General features: G+C 39.4%; 1 protein-coding gene across 1 annotated transcript; it reads left to right on the plus strand.

The window, feature by feature from the left end:
- Nucleotides 1-1,168: 1,168 nt before the first annotated feature.
- Nucleotides 1,169-24,186, plus strand: CDX1 (caudal type homeobox 1). Its single transcript, XM_044277869.1, has 3 exons — nucleotides 1,169-1,601; nucleotides 22,823-22,968; nucleotides 23,539-24,186. Exons 1-3 carry the CDS (start codon nucleotides 1,169-1,171, stop codon nucleotides 23,749-23,751), a joined length of 792 nt encoding a protein of 263 aa, XP_044133804.1. The 3' UTR covers nucleotides 23,752-24,186.
- The last annotated feature ends 442 nt before the right edge of the window (nucleotides 24,187-24,628 follow it).

Below are 24,628 nucleotides of genomic sequence, written 5' to 3' on the forward strand. Positions count from 1 at the left end.
ATTGTAACCTAACATTTAAAAATTTGCTTGTAAATCGGCATGTTCTTCTCCTTAATTTCTTGCAATGGATCCAATTCAACATAAAGTCTTATTTTGTAAAATATTAGGTATGAATTATGGTTTTTATGGTTAAATTCTTTAAAGTGGCTGACTGAGATTAGAAAAAATGGTCTGATCCAAAAACAGCAGCACTCTGCCACTCTTATCCATGGGCTGGGTCTGGTATTGCAGCTTATCCCGGTTAAAGTTGCACTATATAACAAACGTCGACAAAACAGTTTCCGAAAAAAAAATTAAATCTTTTTTTTTTCTATCCCTGAACAGCCTCTTTAAATAAGAATAGCTTATGATTATCCTCATATAATCTGCTGCATAGGTTTCCGAAGTGAAATAATGTGCATACATAAGCATAACCTTTGACCACTTCAATGCGAGACACATCTCATAAACAACACTATTCTGGCATGTATGTACTGAAAAGCACACACTCCACAAACACATCCAATTGTAAGACTGAATAGACAAAGGCGATTTTAAACGAGCAAGATAAGATAAAAAATTGAGATCAACAACTCAAGATGTAAAGAAATACAAAAGATAGAACATTTATTCTGCATTACTTTTCAGAAGTTGCCATGCACAATTAACAACTTCCTTTGGAGAGTGGAGCTGGTATTTCAAGGGCAGCGTTCACCTGTTCTTCTGTATGACTTATCTTGTCATGGTGAACCCTGGAAAGTCTGTAAGTTTAACATAGTAAAAACTTTCCAGTGTTTGACTTGGATTCCAAGTGCTTTGGTTTGTTAATTGAGTTTGAAGTATTGTCCTTGGGATGATTTTTTTTTTTTTTCATGGAGACACACACTCACACACCAGGGCTATCTGTTAAGCAATTTGTACTATTTGAATTCACCTAGTGGCTTCCACTTTGATTCTTGCACTTGAGTCTCTTTGAAATGCAAAAGCTTCCTTTCAATGCAAATCGTAGGCCTACTGGCCCAATAAAAGGGTTTAGACAGGGAGGTGCTTATGAAAGTGATTGCTAGTGAGCTGCCAAGGAAGGTGAAGGGAACAACAGTCAACCAGGAAGAAGTAGAGCAGAGTTGAGAAGAAAACTCTCATGACACAGCTGGGAGGCACATTATGTGCACTGGACTAATCTTTGAAAATGTACGTGGGTTATCTTTTGGATAAGGACAGCAATATGTACCCCAACCCTGTCAGGCACCCTGGTCTGAATCTCAGCCCCCAAAATTATGTTCCTGCACCTCCTCAGTATTCGGATTTCGCCAGCTATCATCACGTCCCTGGGATTAACAGTGATCCACATCATGGACAGCCTGGTGGCACCTGGAGCTCCCCATATGCTTCTAGCAGAGATGACTGGCATGCTTATGGACCAGGACCAACAGCATCTTCTGCCAACCCTGGACAGCTTGGATTCAGCCCACCTGATTTCAATCCTGTTCAACCACCAGGCTCTGGACTTTTACCGCCATCTATGAGCAGCAGTGCTCCTCCTTTGTCCCCTAATGCACAAAGGCGCAATCCTTATGAATGGATGAGGCGCAGTGGAGTTCCACAAAGTAACCCCAGTAATGGTGAGTACAGTGCATTCATGATTATCTAGATAGAAGGAAACATGTTCAGTTATCAATGTCGGGTGACATATGTTTTAAAAACTATATTTTTTTGTTAGATTTTTGGCTTGGGAATTATTTTTAATGAATGTTTTGAAGTTCATTTAGAATAGTTTGACACATTTTTGCACCTTTTTTGGAAAAAATTGTACTGTTTTATCTGAAATTGACATAATTTACAGAATATCTACAGTACGTAGATTGATAATTGTTCTGACTGCTTACTCTTCCTATAGAGTAAACACTTACATTATTTTCTATCTGGATACTGTTGTAACTATAACAGCAATTATGTAAAAAATATAGTTCTATTTTGTCTAGTAAAATGCCGGGTTTTTCTAAATAAAAACCTGACATTCTATTATAGTCAAAAGAGTTTCTTAAGCGCTATCAGTTTCTGTCATTTGATGATGATATGTGGTCTTTTTTGTTGAAATATATGTGCTAGATCTTAAAAGGGGAGTCCTTTTTGGACAATCCTTCAGCACAAAGCAGGTTTCTTTGATGTTGAGGCTATTTTGAGAGCCCTTTTTCTGGAGAGCTTGAAATCAGCTGTTTTTGAAAGATCAACTGTCAAATCTTCATTTTTGTTGAGTATTACCTGCAGGGAAACTGGTACATTATACAGCACCCATTAAAGCATTTGGGCAATAAAGTTGATGTATTAACAAGCTTTCACAAGTAGAGCTGCTTTTTATTGGGCCTGGTTCTTGCTTACAGGGAAGGCTTGAGTGGATGTAGTAACATTACATCTATCTCATTTTATAAAAATAAAATATATATATATATATATAAAGGAAGATGAAGATGCAGCACACTTTACGCTCGTGTGCAAAATCAGGCCAATATGAACCAGCACCAAGGTCTCATTCAATAAGACGCAAAAAGCCAGCAGCACACCATTAAGATAAAAAAACACGTGCATGTTTATTCACCCAGTGTCATGTAGCAGCGACGTTTCAACCGCTTCATAGCTTGAGAAAGACCACAACAAGCGGTTGAAATGTTGCTGCTACATGACACTGGGTGAATAAACCGCACGTGTTTTTTGATCTTAATGGTGTGCTGCTGGCTTTTTCCGTCTTTTATATATATATATATATATATATATATATATGCACAGAGATACAAAAATCCAGAAGCACAGGTTAAACGCACCAAGGAGAAGTCGATTGTCAAAAAGGAAGTGTTCCTTCCCGCAGTCGGCTGCTCGCGCATTGGGGATCAAGCGCTGCATTCACATGCAGTGATCACCTCCACAGTATGAGAACCAGGGCTTGCTATTGTGGTACTGTCTAGACAGCACAATCTGCTGTCCAGAAATGATCATTTAGGTGCCTGCACAAATGACAGGATCCCTGAATGAGCACACTTGACCACAGATCCACTTGATAAAAATCATCAGCACCCTCCAAAAATTTCAAAAAATAAGGTTATTTTATTCACACAAAATGGTTGTTATATATATATATATATATATATATATATATACATAATATCTATGGTCAGTTATGATATTTAACTAGTATCTGTGGTCACCTTTAGATTCAGTGGTTTTCACATCTTTGGAAAATAAGTATTGCACAGTGATGAGCAATACTACACCTGAAAAATGTGTTTGACTCTTAATAAAAATCCCCCATACACATCAGGGTATTGTCAGCATGTGTATGTTGAGCTCCCAACTTTTTCCTGACAGAAGATGTCGGACATGAAAAGAATGAAGCGCATTGAACTTCAACGTCAGATTCTTTTGTTCTCCTGGGAGTAAGCCATCGCCAGAGGTAACTGGCAGCGGCTTAATCTACTCTACCCACTAAAAACGCATACACATTTGGCAAAGCCTAGTGTATACGTGTATGAGGGAGTTGGGAGATTGCTTTTGGCTGAGCGCTATAGAAGTTACAAGGGCGCCATATGGGCAGTAGTATTGGGTAAGAGATAAAACAGACACATCTGTGCTGGTTAAAGGGCTTCTGTCACCCCACTAAAGTCATTTTTTTTTGGGAGGGGGCCTAGTTAAATTCCTTATACTGCGATATATGAAAATATAATGCTTCTTACTTACTTTCCTTCAGCAGTTTCTTCTAAAAACGAACATTTATAATATGTAAATGAGGTCTCTACCAGCAAGTAGGGCGTCTACTTGCTGGTAGCCGCCACAAAAAACCGCCCCCCTCGTCCTGTTGATTGACAGGGCCAGCCGCGATCTCCTCCTCCCGCCGGCCCTGTCAGCATTTCAAAAATCGTGCGCCTGTGTTCATTCGGCGCAGGCTCTCTGAGATGAGGTAGGCTCGCCTCCTCAGAACTCCCTCGGTGCGCCTGCGCCAATGACATCACCGAAAGAGAAGACGTCATAGGCGCAGGCGCACTGAGGGAGTGCTGAGGAGGCGAGCCTCCTCATCTCAGAGCGCCTGCGCCAAATGAACACAGGCGCGCGATTTTTGAAATGCTGACAGGGCCGGCCGGAGGAGGAGATCGCGGCTGGCCCTGTCAATCAACAGGACGAGGGGGCAGTTTTTTGTGGCGGCAACCAGCAAGTAGACGGCGGGAGGAGGAGATTGCGGCTGGCCCTGTCAATCAACAGGACGAGGGGGCGTTTTTTTTGCGATGGCTACAAGCAAGTAGACGCCCTACTTGCTGGTAGAAACCTAATTTACATATTATAAAAGTTTGTTTTTAGAAGAAACTGTTGAAGGAAAGTAAGAGCATTATATTTTCATATATCGCAGTATAAGGAATTTAACTAGCCCCCCCCCCCCCCCAAATAAAAATGACTTTAGTGGGGTGACAGAAGCCCTTTAATTTCCTTGGGAATAAAAGATTGGACAGGCTAAAATATAGTTGCTTCCATACAAACCAGTTATATACTGGAGCTCACTGAAATCAGGGGATCCACTGAGAAAAATTAAATGTGTATGACAAGCTTTGGCATATTAAAAATAGGTATATTTGACCTTTCAATTGGCTCAGGTTGTTGGTTTTAATTGCATGGTAAAAATCATAAAAAGTCACCTTAGACTTGAAATGTACATCTGCTTGTTCCCATTAATACACATTAATATCCTACAAAGCATTAACCTCATTTGTTTGTACTATTATTGTGGATGTACTTTAGTGATTTTTGGTATTTTACTACATATATTAAATGAGAGTTACATTTTATTGTTTTGAGCTCTCTATCTAATTTATAAGGCAGGATTACAAGGGCATTTCCAGAATCACATTAAGTTTATTTTTTAATAAGTTTATCTTTTTCTAGTTTTTTTGTAAATGTTATTTATAGCTAACAAATAGCTATTGTGTCTCTACCATTGAATGAAACTAATGAGGGAAAGAAAAATAAATTACTGCTAAATAGTTTGAAGAACCAGGTATAAAATCTAATCAGGTACTTCTGAGTCAACAGTTCTACAATGTCCATACTTTCATGACAATGGAGTTTACCATATCAATTGTATTGCAGCAAAGATAAAGTAGCATTGTTCTACATAAATAAGAAATAATGTAAAAATTATATATATTTTACATAAATACAATGTTTTCTTTTTTACACCAGATAATAAAATAGCACTGAAAGTAAGATAGCATTGTATTTTACAAAATATTTATTATATTTTATATGCATATAAAAAAAGCAATGATAAATTACAGCAAAATTTTAGTCAGTATGAAAAGATCACGGTAGACCATAAAACCTTTTGACCTTAGAAAACATGGCATAAATCAGAGTTTTATTATCATGGTTATTATTATTGTTAATTAGTCCACCATGGATTGTTTCTAAATTGTGATGACTAGCATTCTACTACTACTGCTACTACTACTACTACTACTACTACTACTACTAATAATAATAATAATTAATAGTACCATATAGAAACCAAACAGCAATGGTACATATTATTCCCAAATATTTCTAAAGATAACACTGGGCAAGGGCTCAGAAAATTTACCTAACCTACAAAAATTGAAGCCACAATATACCAAAATATTAAAGAATCTTTATTGCCATAAATAGTTCAAAAAATACAATGAAATAAGACAATCATGAGAGGAAGGAGAAAAAGGAGACATCTCTTGTAACACACATCTAATGGGAATAAATCGGTAACTATGAAATGTACTACTATGGCCAGGGAGGCCAAAGATACACAAATTATAATGATTATAAGGTCAGTAAATAAATAGTAGACCACCGGGAAAAGATGTATAAAGGTTAACCCTGGGTCCCCTTACAGGTATATACAGTGTCGGACTGGGGTACCTAGGGACCACCAGCAAAATTTATTTTGGGGGCCCACCGTACAGATACATTCAAATATAATAAATAATCTAACACGTTTTTTATATGAACATAAGCTGGTTGATGTGCTGTAAATTGAATATATGTATGTAGTGCACTAAATCTAATGTGTTATGTGCAGGGGGTGGGAGACTAGGGGCCAACCTTGCTCAGGGGCCCACCAGGGGATTCCCCTGTACCCCTGTGGGCCAGTCCGAGCCTGAGTATATATAAGGCCCCAAAATAAAAACAAAGGAAACCAGAAACAACATCACATATCCCTTAGTCAAAGGCAGCACAAGCCCAAATGATAATAAGGTATTACTAAACTAGCAATATAATAATGTTAGGGTGTGCGCAGCTTGGAATGGCTCCACCCCAACGCGTGTTTTGGTGTACCATCATCTGGGGGTTAACAGTGGTTACTCAGCGGGGTTCTTTTTCTCCTTTCAGTAATACAGTTGGGGTAGGTTAGAGTATTTTTTTACATGTGGCAATTTCAGCCCTGAGCCCAAGTTAATCGACAATATATATATTAATCTATATATTAATGTAGTTTCTACATGGCCTGATGCAAACTGAATGGGGGACAAAGGTCATTGGCCCATGTTAAAAGGGCTCTTACAGACAAGATTAGCTAATATGCATAATAGTAGTAGTAATAATATAAAAATAAAATACCTTAATTACAGTATTACAATATAACATATAACAGAACATTATAATCTTCAGCTCCATGCCACTCTGGTGGACCGCGCTGCCTCCACTCTCTCAATTTTTAGGTCCTGGCACTGTTTGCATTCGACTGGCTATGGCCAGGGTCACATGCACTGCTCTAGCCAATGACTAGCTTTGACAGTGATGCCACCACAAGCAGCACGTCACAGCTGAATTCAGTCAGTGGCTGGAGCGGTGCATGTGACTATTCAGCCGGAAGTAAACAGTGCCGGGACCGGAACATGGAGAGAACAGAAGCAGCGCGGAGGACAGGATTAGCGGGGAGCAGGAAAGTATGAATATTCTGTCTCAGGGACCATGCTGTGGGAACTTGTTAAAAAATTATTTTTACTGGGAAAACTCCCTTCAGGGGCGACCTGTGCATGAGGGTGATTTTTCTGGCAGCAGATGTTGGGGGGAACAAAAAAGGATCAGGTTGTAGATTTATTTTTCTGAAACAATTGCTTACTCCTGTTCCTCCATTTAGGACAACGCCAAGCGTGTATGCATATAGGGGTGTCAGGGGAACAGCTGTCCGAATTGTTTGGCCAGCTTTAGTATTTAAACTTGATCCCACAGTTTAATATATTGTTGAGATATGAGAATTTACCTTACGCTCTCATGCTCTGCATAACAGTATTTACCTTGCTTTGGTGATTTTATATGGTTTTGTAAGGTGTATATACTTTAGACCATTTAATCCATTAAATTGTCATTGGTCATTAAACATTAATCATAAATCATGCTGGTAAAGTTTAAAATGCGGACACTTTAAAGCATATTACTGCACTGCAAGAAACCATGCAATAATAGTACTGTAAATATAGTAAAAGCAAATACTTCAATCTTAATAAGAAGACAGTGATTTACAATTATTAGGATAGACGATATAAATAAGATATATTATTGTGATAGATAGACAAATGGATGGATAGACAGATTGATCGATGAATCCATAAATAGATAGTAAGGATTATTTTATACTGAAAGGCAATGCATTAAATACATTTTTTGCTGTGAGAACAGCAATATATGTTGCAATATAGAGTATTTACGGCTCATGGCCAATTTGTGCAGTGTGGGGACCATCTCTAACTCCATGTGCCTCCCATTTCAATATTTTTTATGTTGGATTGAGAAAAAATTGTGTTTTGTTCCATTGGATGACTGTTCAAAAATAATCATAAGTTTAGCAGTTGCATTCATATAATGACTGCATTGGATAAGTCTATGAATTACTTAAAAGGAATGATGATATGACCCTCACATGGTAGGGTGGAGATTAAATAATATTATATTGTCTGTTTCTTCATAGACTTTTAAGGTTCTTGTAATCATTTATGATAACTTGCCCAGTTACTATAAAACAGATGATGTTCAAATCACTTTTGTCCTCATTAAACCTTTGGATACCACATCCATTTTTCAGAAACTGAAGTGGTCGCTATAGCCTTTGGCATGAACTTAAGTGGCTATTGTTGTTGTCTTGTATAGGACCATAATTATTGTTAGTCCATTGTCTGCTACTATATTATCAAGATAACAGTTGGAGCTTCCAACCAATACACACATTTCTAGGATATTCATAATATTCACCGGAAATATACGGTACTTTTCCTTGTAGTAAAATACATTTGTACTTTGCTCTTTATGGTGTCTTCCCTAATTGTGTTTTCTATAAATTCACATATAACTACAATGGAAAAGATGCTAGATAGATAGATTTTATTTAGTTTGATCTGGTAGGACTAATATCCTTTTGAAAATCTTCATGTATGATGCACATAATAATACACTGTAAATGTAATGCCATTATTTGTGGGCACACTACAAGTGCAGATTGTAATGTATTAATGCATTAGACTGTTATGTATCATGAGTTTATGCAATTTATTTAAAAGGTTGGTTTTCCATTTATACTCATTGGAATTCGTATTCCTAGCTGTCAGGAATATTTTGTGATTACATATAATTTCTGTTGTCTCATAGAAAATCTTGTATTGATCCCAGGCAAGGGTGAGGAGCACGGACAAGGTAAGACAGATTTTTTTTTTTAACCTTAGAAAGTGGCAGCAAGTCTCCATGAAAAACCAAATAAGCAAGTTTTGCAAATTGCAGTTCAAAGGCTGCCTGGGCAGCATCTGAAAGAAGATAGTAGTTTAACCCTGTTATTTTAACAGACCTATTGTCTTTGTGGGTTGTTAGCATTAGCCTTGTAGTGTCTAACAAGCTCAGAAACAGCTTTTACTTTTTTTTTTTTTACTTGTTTCAGTTGGTAACTAAAATAAAATGTACAAAAAAAACTTAAAAACTTTCTTTCAGTTGGTCAGTCTAAACTGAATAGTTTATGCCTTTAAAACCAGATATTTCAACATACATGGTCAGCATAAATCTGGGCAAACATATATGATAACATATCCGATAATTCCTCCAACAGCTAAGTTCACCTGTCTAACCGTAAACATAAGGCCTGAACTCATATCATAACTTTTATCTCTTGAGAAAAACAAAGGCTCAAGTGGGTAAAAATCCACCCTGTCTGACTTTAGCTGAAAACCCATCAGAACATACTGGATGGCCAAAATACATGATCCAACTGAAATCGACAAGATCCCATTACAAATATCTAATCTGTATAGCCATCAATTTGACTTTGTGAATTCTGTCTTTTACCTTTAAGGGTCTTTAAATGCTAAATTTATCTTAGTTTTGGGGGGTATTTTTTAAAATGTAAATATATAATTGTGAAATTTCCATGGGATCATATATGTCATACATATTAGATAGAAGTTGGTTGCTGGTTGAAAAGCAGTTAGACAAGCAAACATCTAGTGAATGTTCTTTTCACAGAAATGGCCATACACATTAGTCCATACTGGCCATTACAGTTGTTCAAACTGGTCATACATGTTTAATGAAACCAGTGATGGATGAAAAATCTTTCTGGGAACATTCTTCAAAGAAAGATATTTTGTCCATGAACAATCTTTCTTAGAATGAAAGATCTTTCATCTAACGGATGAAAATATTAAACATGGTCGACTTCTTTTCAGATGATGATGATGGTCTGTCATCAGTCAGCTAAAATGATTGCTAGTTATTACATTTCACCCAATGAATGATCATTTTGATTGAAAATGTCAATTTTAGTCCATTTTAGACTAATGTGTATGGCCACAATAAGCCTCTAAAAATTCTAGACAAGAAGACCTGCTCACATCCATCTAGAGTTCTATCTTTTCATCTGGAACGTAAGGATAGACAAAACGTAAGAATGATTTTCCAAATGTGGAATGTCCAATCTGTTTCTTTTATGGACTTTAGTGTGTATATACTGTACATTTTCTAGTCCTTATTATTCATTTGGGACTGAAGCAAACGTGAAAGTAAAAATAAACCCTATAGCTGTTTCACTGAATGGAACACATTTCCAGTTGTTGGAAACCATTAGATTTTGTTGCATACTATTTTTGTTACAAAATATGACTTTTCACCCTTCACACCACTTTTCAGAAGTGGCAAAAAAGTGGGGTGGTGAGGGAAGGACAGTAGGCCTGGCATATTTATCTTTATTCACACCAATTTTCTGGCATGAATAAAGACAGAAATCTATGGCAGATATGAGGCTGCTCTACATTTAAATCTGCCACAAGACCAGAGGAAGGATATGGCAAATCTATAAGAGGCGTGCACCTCTACGTAACTTTGGCGCATCCTCTGTTTGCAGAGGGAGAATCCAGGAAAATAATGTCACAGATGTCTGCTACTTTCCATTAATATTTTTTTTACTTTAAATCACATTATTGATGCGGTCAAATTATCAAAAACTACATCATGTATGACCAACTGTACACTAATTGTTGAATCGAAAGCAGTTCTCTTTAGAGAAATCAAAATTTCACAAGTCCTTGTTTTTCTAATGCAAATCTAGTACAGTGAGATCCTTGAGAGACTTGTATGCAGGAAGAGGGAGGAGAGATGCAGGACTCTTCATAAATATCATTGTTCTCTGACTTTGTCTTGAGTTGTTCTGGGTGGAGATACAGGAGGAAGACACTTTGATCTTCGACACAATTCTAACATTTTAAATTCAGAAGGTTCTTCTTGGTCATTGAAAATACAGAATAAGAAAAATTGCATGAGAAAGTCCACAGAGCTCCGTCTTACTGGCCAAAGCTACGAGACTTCCTCTTGATGAAAAACAGCAAACTCTTCTAAGACCATATAACATATCAATGGATTAGCTCGGGAAGTGTAGAAGAGTCTTTTATCCTCCATTGTAGAACAATTTTTGGAAACAATTGTACATTTTTTGGAATTTATTTTGTAATATTTAAGAATATTTCCAATTCCACCTTAAAAATCGCCAATAAGTATAAGTACCATGATTACATAATCCATAACATACATACAGTACTGAACAGCTACAGATGAACGTGGATCTGCCTACCAATCTATGGCAGAAATCAGAGTTTCAACTGCATATTTCCGTTACAGATTATCCTCAATAGCCTAAAAAAAAGCAGTTTTGTGTAAAGTCTGTATTACACCAGGCGATTGTAATACAGGCCAGTATCGCTAACAAGCTTTTATATGAACGGTCGTTAGCATTGATCTGGCAGTGTAATACTGCTGCTGATTATCAGATGAACGAGCTCGTTCATCGGGCAATCCAAATCTTTTGACAGGTTTAAAAATTATGGTTTGCCGGTGGCAGATCGTGGTGTCTAATCACAATCTGCTGCCGGCAAACAACTGGACAGCATAGGGACGAGTGATGGTATAACAATTGCTCCTCCCCATGCTGTGGAGGAGATAGGTGCATGTAATAGCAACAGTGTCTTCTGCTAGTGAGCAGGTGACTGCTGTGAAGGGGTGTTTCCTTCCATCCACTGATGGAAATCACTGACCAAATCAGAGAACTGTGAACTAGGCCTTAGCATGGATCGGGGTTAGGGCAGATGACAAAAAAAAATTGGGGTATACTAGAAGGACTTCCTTCCACGAGTCAATATTAGGCCTCGCTTATTAAATCTGCCTTAAGGCTCATGCACACAAATTTATTTTTATTCAGTGTGCTATCCATATTTTTTGTGGATGGCATACAGACCCATTGTTTCCTATGGGGCCTAGCACAAATCCACATTTTTGCAGCCCTGTGTGGTAGTTCCCCAAATTATAGAATAGGTCTGTTTTGTACACGGAAGGTAACCATATTTTGCGGATCCGCGGTTTACGGACCAAAATACAGGTACGGTCTCTACCTTTAAGAAATAAAATGTGCCAATATGTTTCTACATTAGTCTGTCCTCTGATAATACACCAATAATTTATGACTAGTGTCAAAATTTCCACATCACTACAGCAACAGTTTCACTCTAAGAGCCACATTGCATCCAAGTGCAAGGTCTACATACAGTCTTTAAAGAATCAGCTGTAACCTGAATCCTCAGCAAGTTTTTAACTCCAACACAGAGCTGCTACTGGTGAAGAGAAGCATTACATGGTTCCCATCAAAATCAGCATACTGTGCATGTACAGCATGGATGCGTTGAGTTTTTCAGAGAAAGAGAGCTACTCTCTCCAGCTTTTCTTCACTCTTACTAATGGATAAGGTTCCCGAATGTAGGACCCTCCTCCTCTATTACTTCACAATTCCCTAGTAAAATATTTGAAAATACATTTTTTTAAACCAGAAAACTGCCTTAAATCTGTACAATTCCTTGTCTGGAGAATCATACTTGATCCTGATCCTTTTTTCTCAGGGGGGATCAGCCAGTGTCAGAGATGTCTGGCAGCAGCCAATTCCATTACCCCCCTTCTGAACACCTGCATTCTCAGGTAAGCTGAGCATGCATGTGTATTGGAAGGTAGAGAGGAACTGCCAGACAACAACTATTGAAGGGAAATGCCCAATAAAGAGGAACTGTTATCCCTCCTGACTTGTCTTCTTTATTAAATAATTTTTATAACAATATTGGAGCAACTTTTAAATAGCCCTATGTTGTCCTGTTCCTCAATTATTGCTTCTAGATCTTTATGAATGAATATGCAATGTGGTGCTAGCAGTGCAACTGGTGCAGCCAGTGCAAGGATATTCACTACAGATAACACCCAGTTGCAGATTAATTGGCATACTTCTGGTATCAATAACTAAGGAGCAGATTAACACAGAGCAGCAGATTATTGCTGCTTGCCGGTGGAGGAGACTGCGGCATTTACATGCAGCGATCTCCTCCGGAGTATGGGAAGGAGCCACACTAATGCCATTGCCCGTCTCCATACTAACATGTTGTCTAGATGGTACGATTCACTGCCAACAAATGATGATCATATGGTAATCGGTGGTACATTTACACCGCCACATAATCGCGAACGAACGTTCCTATGAGTGCTTGTTAGCGATTATTGTTAGGATTCACTACCTGTGTAAAGGGCTCTTTTTTGTATGTCAAAAGATGCCCCAAAATTATCTGAGAATTGCAAGTTTCTAAAACAAATATGTCCGGAGAAGTGATTGGTTGTGGCAATACTCAGAAGAAGGGTGTTAACCTGTAGAAAAAGTAGACTGTAGACTATCTCCATCTCTCAATGTTCTTACTTGACATAATTAGTGATAGGGTTAAGGTGCTGCTGATTATTACTTCTGTAGAAATCAATAAAGGTGGGTTCCAGAACGCTGCCAAGATTAGACAGTTGTCTGCAGCTGGGAAAGGAAATTAATACCAAGCTTATCACATGGATGGTTATAAATCTTTATACATCAGAGGAATATAAATGAAGTGACTCGTTAACACTGATAATAAACAGACGGCATACATGGATACTAATGGGAAAATGACTCAAAGGGGTCGCCTCCGCTCTCAGTGTTTGTACATGGAATCGGGTATAATCAGGATCTATGTACACACCAGGACTTTGGTTATAGGTGGAGATATAACAGATCCACCTGGACCCTTGCACAGAGATGATATCATTACAGTCAGTATTAAAATGACAGGTGAGACAGGATCCGCCATTCACAATAGCTGATTGTCAGAGCTTTTCTATTCTTTCCTTGTACAAGGGCACAGAACATGCCTAGAAAACTCTCCCATAGAAGTCAATGAGGTCCTCTCCTGACCATTGTGTCTATGGACCATGTGGCTGACTTAAAGCAATTTTCTTAATGTAGTGTAAATGTTAAGAACAGCACAGGCAAGATGGCCGCCTCCATAATCATGTTCAGAAAGCAAAATAAAAAAATCTGCAATCAGAAAATAAAAACAGATGAGAAAAAAGGATATGTGCCACTATCTGGTTTTAACTGGCAGATACGATTTTTGGTGACACATTTCCTTTAAATTGTCCTCCCTTCCCCACGCTCAAGATATCTTCTCACAATGTTTCATTGGTCATGAACACTAACCCCTAGAAGTTAATACCCCTGGAATTTAGGTGATCCGTTCACCTTCAAAGCCTCTTTATCCCTGCTGAATGGGGGGATCTACATGTATCTTCTGGCTAGCTACCATTAAATTGTTGTCTTGACTTGTCTGGGAACATGCATAGAGAATGTTTCACAACAGTAAGTCACTTATAAAAGTTCACTGGCTAGTCCTGAGGAGTGAGGACCACTGCCTAAGAGCTGAGAATACAGGAAGGCTGCAGGTCATACCTGTGGACTGCCCAACCATACAACAGAAGACCATACACAATAAATGAATGGTCCAGCTGATCATCTAATGTCCAAGAGGGCCTTGCAGCTCTCTCCCAAAGGCAGATGTATGGAGTGAGATGGTAAGAGCAGTTGGTTTTCAATTGAACATGCCTATTATTTTCCAGGGAGATAAGCTGCTGCTAGAGGTATTTAGCAGCAGCTTTCTATCTCTCCTCAGTCATGAGACACTCACGCTCGGCCAAGCCTAGTGAGCATATCTTTGATGGGACTGGAAGTGATAGTTGTTGGCCAAATCAGCATTGGGCCAATAGATATCTGAAGTGTATGGCCAACCTAAGAGAAAGTCAGGTGATTGAGAAATAGATTGACAATTAAGCCTCTCCTTTCTGTGAACCCTTTTAGCCATTCAGAAGCCATTACATAACAGGGTTGCCATCAGAAATGTCTGTCAGTCCAGATCTGCCACATCTCATCTCTGCAGAGTTTATTACACAGACATTTTAGATTTCTTATTTTAAAATCATCTTCCCCACCTTCTCATCACAAACTCCCCATCCTGGTGCCCCAAAAGTGTCATCCTGGTGCTAACTAAAGACTGTACTCGTTGTGCTCGTCATATACTATATTGATTTAAAAACAGTGCCCCAGTAGTAATAATGCTCTCCTTGGTGATTCACATAATAATGTAATAATGCTCCCTATCATGCCCCCAGTAATAAAGACCCCTATAATGCCGTCATTAATAATATTGCCACTAAAATTGCCTAAGTATTAATATTGCGCCAGTAGCGCAATAAATGCTACCTTGGAACCGAACCCCAGTTTGGTAAAAAGTTTTTACAATAGAAATTAATTTCTAAAGTTATTACCCGAAGTCTCGAGAGACTTCGCAAAGTAATAACTTTGGCTTATCAGTAGCCAATACATTCTATACTGTACAGAGCGCTCAGTACAGTATTCTAACAGTATACTATAGTAACAATAAGTTTTATGCAAGTCGACTTTGAACGTTTCATCCGAAGTCGATACGCTCATCCCTAATAATGACACTCGATAGTTCAGCTTTTATATGGAATTGTACAGATGGCATAACCTAGTCAAAGTGACACACTTCCTTTAAAACAAAGATGGTAGATTCCTTCTTAACGTCTTTCCTTTGTCTTTCTCTCTCTCTTTCTTTCTTTCTTTCTTTCATGATGTCTGTTTTAGTAGCTACTTGCATTACCCATGTAATAACAATTCTTTTCTAATGACTGTTTTGCTCTACCTCTATTATTTCTGCTAGAAGTCTATGAATAAAGGTTCATCTGTTACCAGTTGGGGTTGTGTCCTGGCACGGTATGACACTGGCAGAACTGATTGGACGGTGTCAGGCTATGCAGAGACATACCTCCAACTGTAACAACCATCTGTACTTTTATCCTTGAACTTCTAGCAGGAAAAATAGAGGAATGGCACAACATAGTCATAAGAAGAACTGCTCCAGAATTGTCATTTCTTGTGGAATACTATCATTTACTAAAATAGACAGGAGTGGTGACAAGTCCTCTTTAACCAAGATATTGAAGCAAAGTGTTGCAGGCAGGGCAACAGATCTTAAGTTATTGATTTTAGTAAATGTAATGATTTAGATATGGATGTAGACAGCAGGCCTCCATGTTAAAAAAGGGTAAGCTAATATATGTTGACAGAGAAATAAATCAATAATTAAGTGCTAGACAAACTTTACATGGTCCTTTGATCTTAAAGGGTGACAATAAACCCTCTTTAACCCTCAGGTATGAGTGTGCAAATCCAAGCGAGCCAAATCAGGTCACTAAAGTTGGCCATACACATTAGTCTTTTGTCGAACCCGCTGAGAACTGCAGGCTCATCGGATGCACTAATTTGTGTGGGGAGCATCCAACTACCCTGACAGATGATGTCTGGGGAGAAAAGGCTAAATGAATATTTACGTCCAATCCTTTTGTTCTCTTTGGAGATAAGCCACCTCCAGAAGTTCTCCACTCTCCTCATAGAATTCATATACATGTTTGGCTGAGCCAAACGTGTATGGGGAGGCCGGGAGGGAGTCGGGAGAGATGGATGTTGGCCGAACAACAGCTATTGAATGTGTATGGGCAGCTTAGAGGGGTTTTCTGAAATATTATCTCAGTAGCTGATTGGTGGGTGTTCTTCATCCAGGTCCTCCTCCAATCAGCTGTTTCAGAAGGCACTGTTTTCTCTCATTCACTTCAATGGGGCTGAGCTGCTCCTAGGCCATGTGACCGAGGAATGTGTCGTCTCTTGTCCCAGGAAAAGCTGTGAGAAGGCTGCGGTGCTTCTGCCTTCTCAAACAGCTGATCGGGGCCCTGGGTGTCTGTCTCCTACTAATCTGATACTGATGACCTATCCCTTTAAGTTGTAAACTTCCTAACTTCTTGGTTGTATCATTTCTTCAGATAACTAGATACTGTGTGTGGGCGCTTCTAGATTTTTTCATAATAACTGAAATGACCAACTTCCCAAACTGAAGATGGAAAACTGCAGGGCCAGGCTTGCATATCTACCAAAATGCAGCCCCCTACAGTCAGAAAAGGGTGGCAACAAAGGCACTGTGTTCACCTCACCTCATGGATGATGCCTGGTAATGTCATCTCTTAAAGAGCACCTGTGAACACGATCAACCCTACTAAACGAAGCATACTGCCTGGTAGGGTTGAGCCTGCTAAAATGATCTGTGTTGTTCTGTTATACCAAAGCGACTTTTATGTGAGGGTTCAATGAAAAGAGATGGGGTCTTAACCTCTTGTTGCAGCTCAGTTCCTCAGTTTTTCATTAGCTTTAGGCTACTTTCACACTAGCGTTTTTGCGGATCCATCACGGATCTGCAAAAACGCTTCCGTTACAATAATACAACCGCATGCATCCGTCATGAATGGATCCGGTTATATTATGTCTTCTATAGCCATGACGGATCCGTCATGAACTCCATTGAAAATCAATGGGGGATGCATCCGTTTTCTATTGTGTCAGAGTAAACTGATCCGTTCCCATTGACTTACATTGTGTGTCGGATCCGTCTTGCTCCGCAGTCTTGCCTGCAGCGTTATTTTGTCTGCAATGGTAGCGCAACCAAACGGAATAGAATACATTTAGGTGCATTCCATTTCGTTCAGTTCAGTTTTGTCCCCGATGAATGGGGACAAAACTGAAGCGTTTTCTTCCGCTATTGAGATCCTATGACGGATCTCAATAGCGGAATTAAAAACGCTAATGTGAAAGTAGCCTTAGCCTCCTTTTCATAAAGAATAAAAGTCTTGTTTCTCTGAAATTCCACATCCCATTTTGTGACATTTTACTCAGGGAGGATCATCCCTACTGGAGAGTATGTCTGATTTTAGAGAACTGATCCTGTTGAGAGATGGTCTTTAAACTTGGCAAACTAGGCAGGCTATCTTAGACTAGGTTCACACCTGTTGTTGTGTTCCATCATAGCAGTGAAAATGACAGGGAACAGGATCAGTCATATGATGGCACCACCAGTATCAGACTGGGGAGCCTAGGGCGCACCAGTAACATTTATTTTGGGGGGCCCACCGTATGGATATATTCAAATAAGATGCTACCAGATGATTGAATATGGGGGTCCCTGCAGAAGCTTTCAGAAGGTAGGTCCTGGGGAGAAGAGGACACTGGCAGCTTTCCTCTATACCTAGAAGTCATCTCAGCTCTGATCGTGTCTATAATAATAAACTGGGGAGTTTCTTTAATAATCTATATGGACATAGGCTGGTTGAGGTGCTGTACATTGAACATATGTATGTAGTGCAGTAAGTCTACTGTGTTATGTGCCATTTGTGTAGGGGGTGGGAGACTAGAGGCCCACAGTGCTCTGGGGCCTTCCGGGGGATTTACCTGTACCCCTGTGGGTCAGTCCGAGCCTGGATACCACCTCCGCCCTACGGACCCCATTTACTCATAATGGGATCTGTCAGGTTTCCATCATGGTGTCCATCACTTTACCATAAAATATTAACACTGCATGCTTCACTATTTTTTATGCACTCGTGATGGAGTCGTGAAAGGACTTCTTGACGTCTCCTTGTCTTCATGGCATTATCTTTCTGCTAGCTCATAATAATAATAATAATAAATTCCCCATTCCTTACTTCCACCTCTGTAGATTCTTAGGGCTGTATTACACTGCCTGATGTTGGGGCAGTGTGAGCACTGATAGATGATAACACATCCATCGGTGCTCATTTGCACTGGCTGATGCAAACTGAAATCGACCACAGCAGCACATCCCTAATTGCACAAGGAGATGTACTGCCGATAATCTGGCATTTTCCATCGTGATGAAAGATGCCCATCAGCTGACAAATGAGCATGGGCCGATCTGCTCTTCTCACTTGTGACCCCGGCTAAGGGCTCATGCACATGAACGTATTCTCTTTCCGTGTCCATATTTTTTTTTTTTTTGTGGACCGTATTCATTTCAATGGGTCTGCAAAAAAAATGAAACTCAATGTGCATTCTGTTTCCGTATGTCTGTATGTCCGTTCTGCCAAAAAATGTAACATGTCCTATTATTATCCGCATTACGGACAAGGATAGGACTGTTCTATTAGGGGCTAGCTGTTCCGTTCAACAAAATACGGAATGCACAAGGACGGCATCCGTATTTTTTATGGATTTCATTTTTGCGGACCGCAAAATACATACGGTCGTGTGCATGAGCCCTAACTGTTTTTATCACAACTTATTTAGAATTGGTCTTAGACCACTGGGCTGATCTGCTGCTCGATTATACTGATCAATTATCAGGAACAAGGGCTCCTATTAACTCTTTCCCGCTAGTCAGTCGGCTGCAGATGTTCGTGCCACAGAAGATAATTTTACATAACATGAAATATCCGACAACTGTGGGATTATTGCCTTGTAAAGGTGAAAATGATTCCTTTGTAAAATGTAACAATGTGATTGTAAGATGATTTATAATCTTGTGTGTGGGAAACGAAAGCAAAACATTTATCAAAACCATGTAAACAAATATAAACCATGCAGCCACAATAGCGTATAGTACAAGGTGAAGCTAGTCATCCTATGTCCTTGACTGTCAGGCAAAAAAATACTATACTATATATGTAAACATTATATTGACCATGGTGCAATTAGGCCTCTTTCACACGGGCGTCCCGGATTTGCTCTGGATGCGTCACGTGTGCATTGCTGTAAAACCGCGCAAATAGGCACGCAATTGCTGGCAGTTTTGACTGTGATTGCGTTCCGATGTTCAGTTTTTTCAGCGTTTTGCCGGCACTATGAGAAAAAAATTAATGTGGTACCCAGACCCGAACCCGGACTTCTTCACTGTAGTTCGGGTTTGGGTTAGGTGTTATATTAATTTTAATATTTTCCCTAATAACATGGTTATAAAGGAAAATAATAGCATTCCTAATACAGAATGCTTACTAAAATGTGGATTGAGGGGTTAAAAAATAAAAAAATTAACACACCTTATCCAATTGATCAGCGCAGCTGGCATCGTCTTCATTCAGCATGACCTGCGCTGACGTCACCGCGCTCACCACTTGGTGAGCGCGATTACGTCATCAAAGGTCCTTTTGCAGGATCCTGAAAGAAGAAGAAAGAAGACGATGCCGGCTGTGCGATCAAGTGGATGAGGTGAGTTAATGTATTTTTATTTTTTAACCCCTCAATGCACATTTTAGTAAGAATTGAGTATTAAGAATGCTATTATTTTCCCTTATAACCATGTTATAAAGGAAAATAATACAGGGAATACACTTTAATGGGGTCCGGGGTTGCTTTCATCCCTATAATCTCCTAGCAACCATGTGTGAAAATCGCACCCCATCCGCACTTGCTTGCGATTTTCACGCAGATCCATTCATTTCTATGGGGCCTGCGTTGCGTGAAAAACGCTGAATATAGGACATGCTGCGATTTTCACGCAACGCACAAGTGATGCGTGAAAAGCACCGCTCATCTGAACAGCCCCATTGAAGTGAATGGGTCCGGATTCAGTGCGGGTGCAATGCGTTCACCTCACAGAATTCTCGCCCGTGTGAAAGGGGCCTAATACTTGTCCACATAGTTATAACACAACAGCCATTTCTTTGGCAGAAAGACAAATACAATTTTTCCTGTACATTGGCCCATTATGGAAACATGAAAACCACATATAAACGCTTAAAAGGTCAAAACAGACAAAAAATAGATGCTAATCTTCCTGCTTTGCTTGAGGCAGACAGATGATTCCAAATTTAGGCTGGGACTACACTCGCTTGACAGCAAGTCTCAGAAAAACATTTGGCCACTTGTCTGCAACTCACTGTCAGGAAACACAACCAAATCACAATAAAGTAGCAGGCAAGTCGCACTGGGACACGACTTTATCGTGCAACTTCTGCCCTGCAACCAAAAATCAAACTGTTGGATTTTCTGCGATTCATAATCCTTAGCATTATAATTAGGGATCAGCGAATTTCATATTTTGAAATTCATTTTCGGTTTGTGTTCTGGTATTTACTGAATTAAGTTATAGATTCCGTTACCACGAACCATAACGCAATTCCATGACGGAATGCATAACGGAATGCCTTTAGTGGCATTCCGTCATAATAGAAGTCTGTGGCCTGCATAACGGAAACCAGACTGATCCGTTATGCAGGCCATAGACAGGCATTCCGTTATGCTTTCCATCATGGAATTGCGTTATGGTCCATGGTAACGGTATCTATAAGGCAATTCAGTAAATACCACAATAAGAACTGAAAACAAATTTAAAAATATGATATTTGCTGATCCCAATTTTTAATGTCTACCATAGCATTGTTACTTGTAGTTTTTATTTATGAATTGTACACCCTTTGTGTATTTTTCACAATTTTATTACCACTATTTGCGGCTCCCTCTGTGTAAGTGACTGTCACCTTTTATATAATCCTTACAGTTTTAGCTATTTATTAATAATGTGTTATATTTTAATATATTATTATATGGTGCGTGTCCTTTAGGTATGTGCCTTTGTAAAAGCTGCAAAGTACAGATACAGGTTTTAAAAATACTGTTCCGTTTGATCAGAGAATATACCAGACACAGAGACTGTGTTGGCGTATTTTATGACAGATTTATCAAATGTCATATGTTATTTGATACATTTGTCTTATCTGTAAACCTAACACTTCTGCCCAGAAAAGCTGCTCCGGTGTCCCTACTCCACCCTCCTACTAGAGTGAGAGCGGGACTTTTTTTGCAACTTTTAAAAAAGTCTCAATGATAAATCTGGAGTGAAATTCATTAGCATAGGTTACCAATACCCAAAAATGTGAACAATCTAAAAAATTTTAAGCCCCATTTTGCTACTTATTGAAGCCATAATTCTGGAGGGAAGACATGATAAATCAGAGCCTTAATTTATGAGTCCAGTGTAGCCATGAGGAACAGTGATGGCCAGTTCGCAGTGTTCACCTGCGAACACATGCAGCCTACCACCTTGACTCATAAGTCCGGCGATGCACAGGTAAGCCCTTACCTGTGATTGTGCTGCGAGCCGGTCTGAAATCAAATGCGGTCACCAGGAGCAGGCAGTTCTGAGAACAACCACCGGGGCCTTCATCGGGTTGTTCTCAGAACTGCCTGCTCCCGGTGACCGCATTTGTTTCAGACCGGCTCCCGGCACAGGCATAGGTAAGGGCTGACCTGTGCATCGCTGGACTTGTGAGTCAAGATGGCAGCCCGCATGTGAACACTGCGAACTGGCCATCACTGATGAGGAACAGTGCTCCCTGACATCCTCCTCACAGTGATTGAAGGCTGGCTGCTGTGTTGCTCCATACACAACAGTGAGGAGGGTGGGGGGAGTCAGGAGAGGTGGCTACTCTTATATCACTCCTATTAGACAAAGGGTACAAAGGCCCAGATTTACTAATTTATCTGTGCCAAAAAGCGGTATAGAAAAGTGGTGCAAAATTGCACAAATTGGCACCATTTGGCGCATCTAGGGATTCTACACTTTTTTCCAACATGTTCAGAGAAGACGCAGAGCTTAGTACAAATGGGCAGAGCACTGTGTGAAGGGGAGGGGCCTAAGATGCACCATTTTGCAGCAAAATTTTGGTGAAATTCGGGTGTAAAAATCTGAAATCTGATAGTAGGCCAAACAATAGTTGCCAGAGTCAGACAAAAGTGTCTATCCCTGCACCACATTTATCATCTAGCCTAAGCCACTGTGATAAATCTTAAGCCATTGTTAGGATTAGTAAATCTAGGCCAATATTTTTGTGTCATTGTAGCCAACAGAGCAAAACTCTTCCAAAGGTGGCTACAAAGAGTATTTCTCGCCCTACAGGACCCAACACCATGTAACACTAATGTTATTATGGCGGTGCTGCAATGGAATTGAACCAGTTTATATTTAGGGAACAATTCAAACAAAAAGTGATGTGAAAAGTAGGCAATCACTTCATTTTAGGTGAACTGTTGTGTAACATGTGTCTTGTTCTCTTTTAGGTAAGACAAGAACAAAAGACAAATACCGTGTTGTATACACAGATCATCAGCGTCTTGAATTGGAGAAAGAATTTCACTACAGTCGCTACATTACAATACGCAGAAAGGCAGAGTTGGCAGCCACATTGTCACTAACAGAGCGACAGGTAAACCATTTTCTCCATAGCCTTTATGAAAAACGTTTTGCAACTTCTCAAGTGGGCTGTCCAGATTTCAATGTGGCTGTGTACAGTAGCGAGAAATAGTGTGTGAACCCCTCGGAATTTCCCAGATTTCTGCATTGGTCACTAGATTAATGTGGTCTGATTGTTATCTAAGTCACTATTATAGACAAACACAATCTAACTAACCTAAATACACAACAGCTTTAGGGCTCATGCACACGACCGTGCCGAACGGTACAGGGGGCCCATTATAGAAACTGTCTATTCTTGTCCACAAAACGGACAAGAATAGGAAATACTTCATAATTTTTGCGGGCCATGGAGCGGAGCAATGAATGCGGACAGCACACAGAGTATATGTTTGGCCAGCTTTAGCTGGATATGAGCCCAAAAACTTTTTGATCTCTTTATGTAAATGAGAATGTTCTCATTCACTTGAAACAACATCCAGAGTGGTGGTGGGGTGGTTTCAAGAAAATGGAAAGAAGCATATTTAGGGCCAATAGTTATAGAAGAATTGTACTGACATTAAGAATGTTTCTTATTCTACAGGTAAAAATCTGGTTCCAAAATCGAAGGGCAAAAGAAAGAAAAGTAAACAAGAAGAAGATGCAGCAGCAGAGTCAACAGGCCACCACCACCACACCTACTCCCCCTATTGTTGGCACCACTGCAGGAATGGGAGGCATTTGCAGTAGCAGTAGTAGCAACAGTAACATGGTATCACCAACAGCACTGACTATCAAAGAAGAATATCTCTCATGAAGTATTCAGACCTTCAGGCACCAGGACTGCAGAAAATGCCCAACTCTATGTGTGACCCATACAAATGAGTTTCCAAGGAAATACATAAATGGACCTCACACATTTTGGGGCCAGAAACTATGCCTTTTATAAAGAACTAGTCACATAAATTCCTCCACAATAAGCAGAAGTGTCCTGTGCCTGCTACTGGACTATATCTGACATATATTTGTGTTGCTGTATATTTAAAGAAGAAGGGATTGTGTAATCTAAGGCTGGAATTTTTTTTATTGTGTACATTTGGTTTTGTTGTTTTTTTAGTTTCTGCTATGAGCTTTTGAGTTGGAAAATTTCTTACATTTCTTCTTGAGAGTCTGAAAAAAAGTGATAAAAATCACACAACCTAATTGTTCTAAACAGGCTCCTTTTCTATAAATTAAGGTTTATTGTCATTGCAATTTTCTGTAATACACACAATATGTATTTTTAAACAATAATTAAATTACTTGATATTATTTTATGCAGGTGAAAATTTTTGCACAAATTTATTCTATGTTTTAGTAATAGAATAAAAGTCAACTAATGTTAGAACCTAGCCTTTGCACTCACTTGTAATGAGTTGTACATTTTTGATACACTTCTGACAGGTAAGTGACTGGGGGCTGGTGGGACTTGTGAGCCTAGTGCTGGGAATCTAGCAAGACCTCTGCTATATCGAAAATAGCATTGCTCCTGACACAAAATAATCTAAGGAATGCTATCAATATACACATGTGGACAACAATTTTGTCCATGTGTGTGTGTATATTGATCTTTTATATACAAGAGAATAGGGTCTATTACTGACCCCTAGGGTACCCCACTAGTGACAGTAACCCAATCTGAGTATGTATCATTA

The sequence above is a fragment of the Bufo gargarizans genome, chromosome 2 (assembly GCF_014858855.1).
Source record: "Bufo gargarizans isolate SCDJY-AF-19 chromosome 2, ASM1485885v1, whole genome shotgun sequence".
NCBI lineage: Eukaryota > Metazoa > Chordata > Amphibia > Anura > Bufonidae > Bufo > Bufo gargarizans.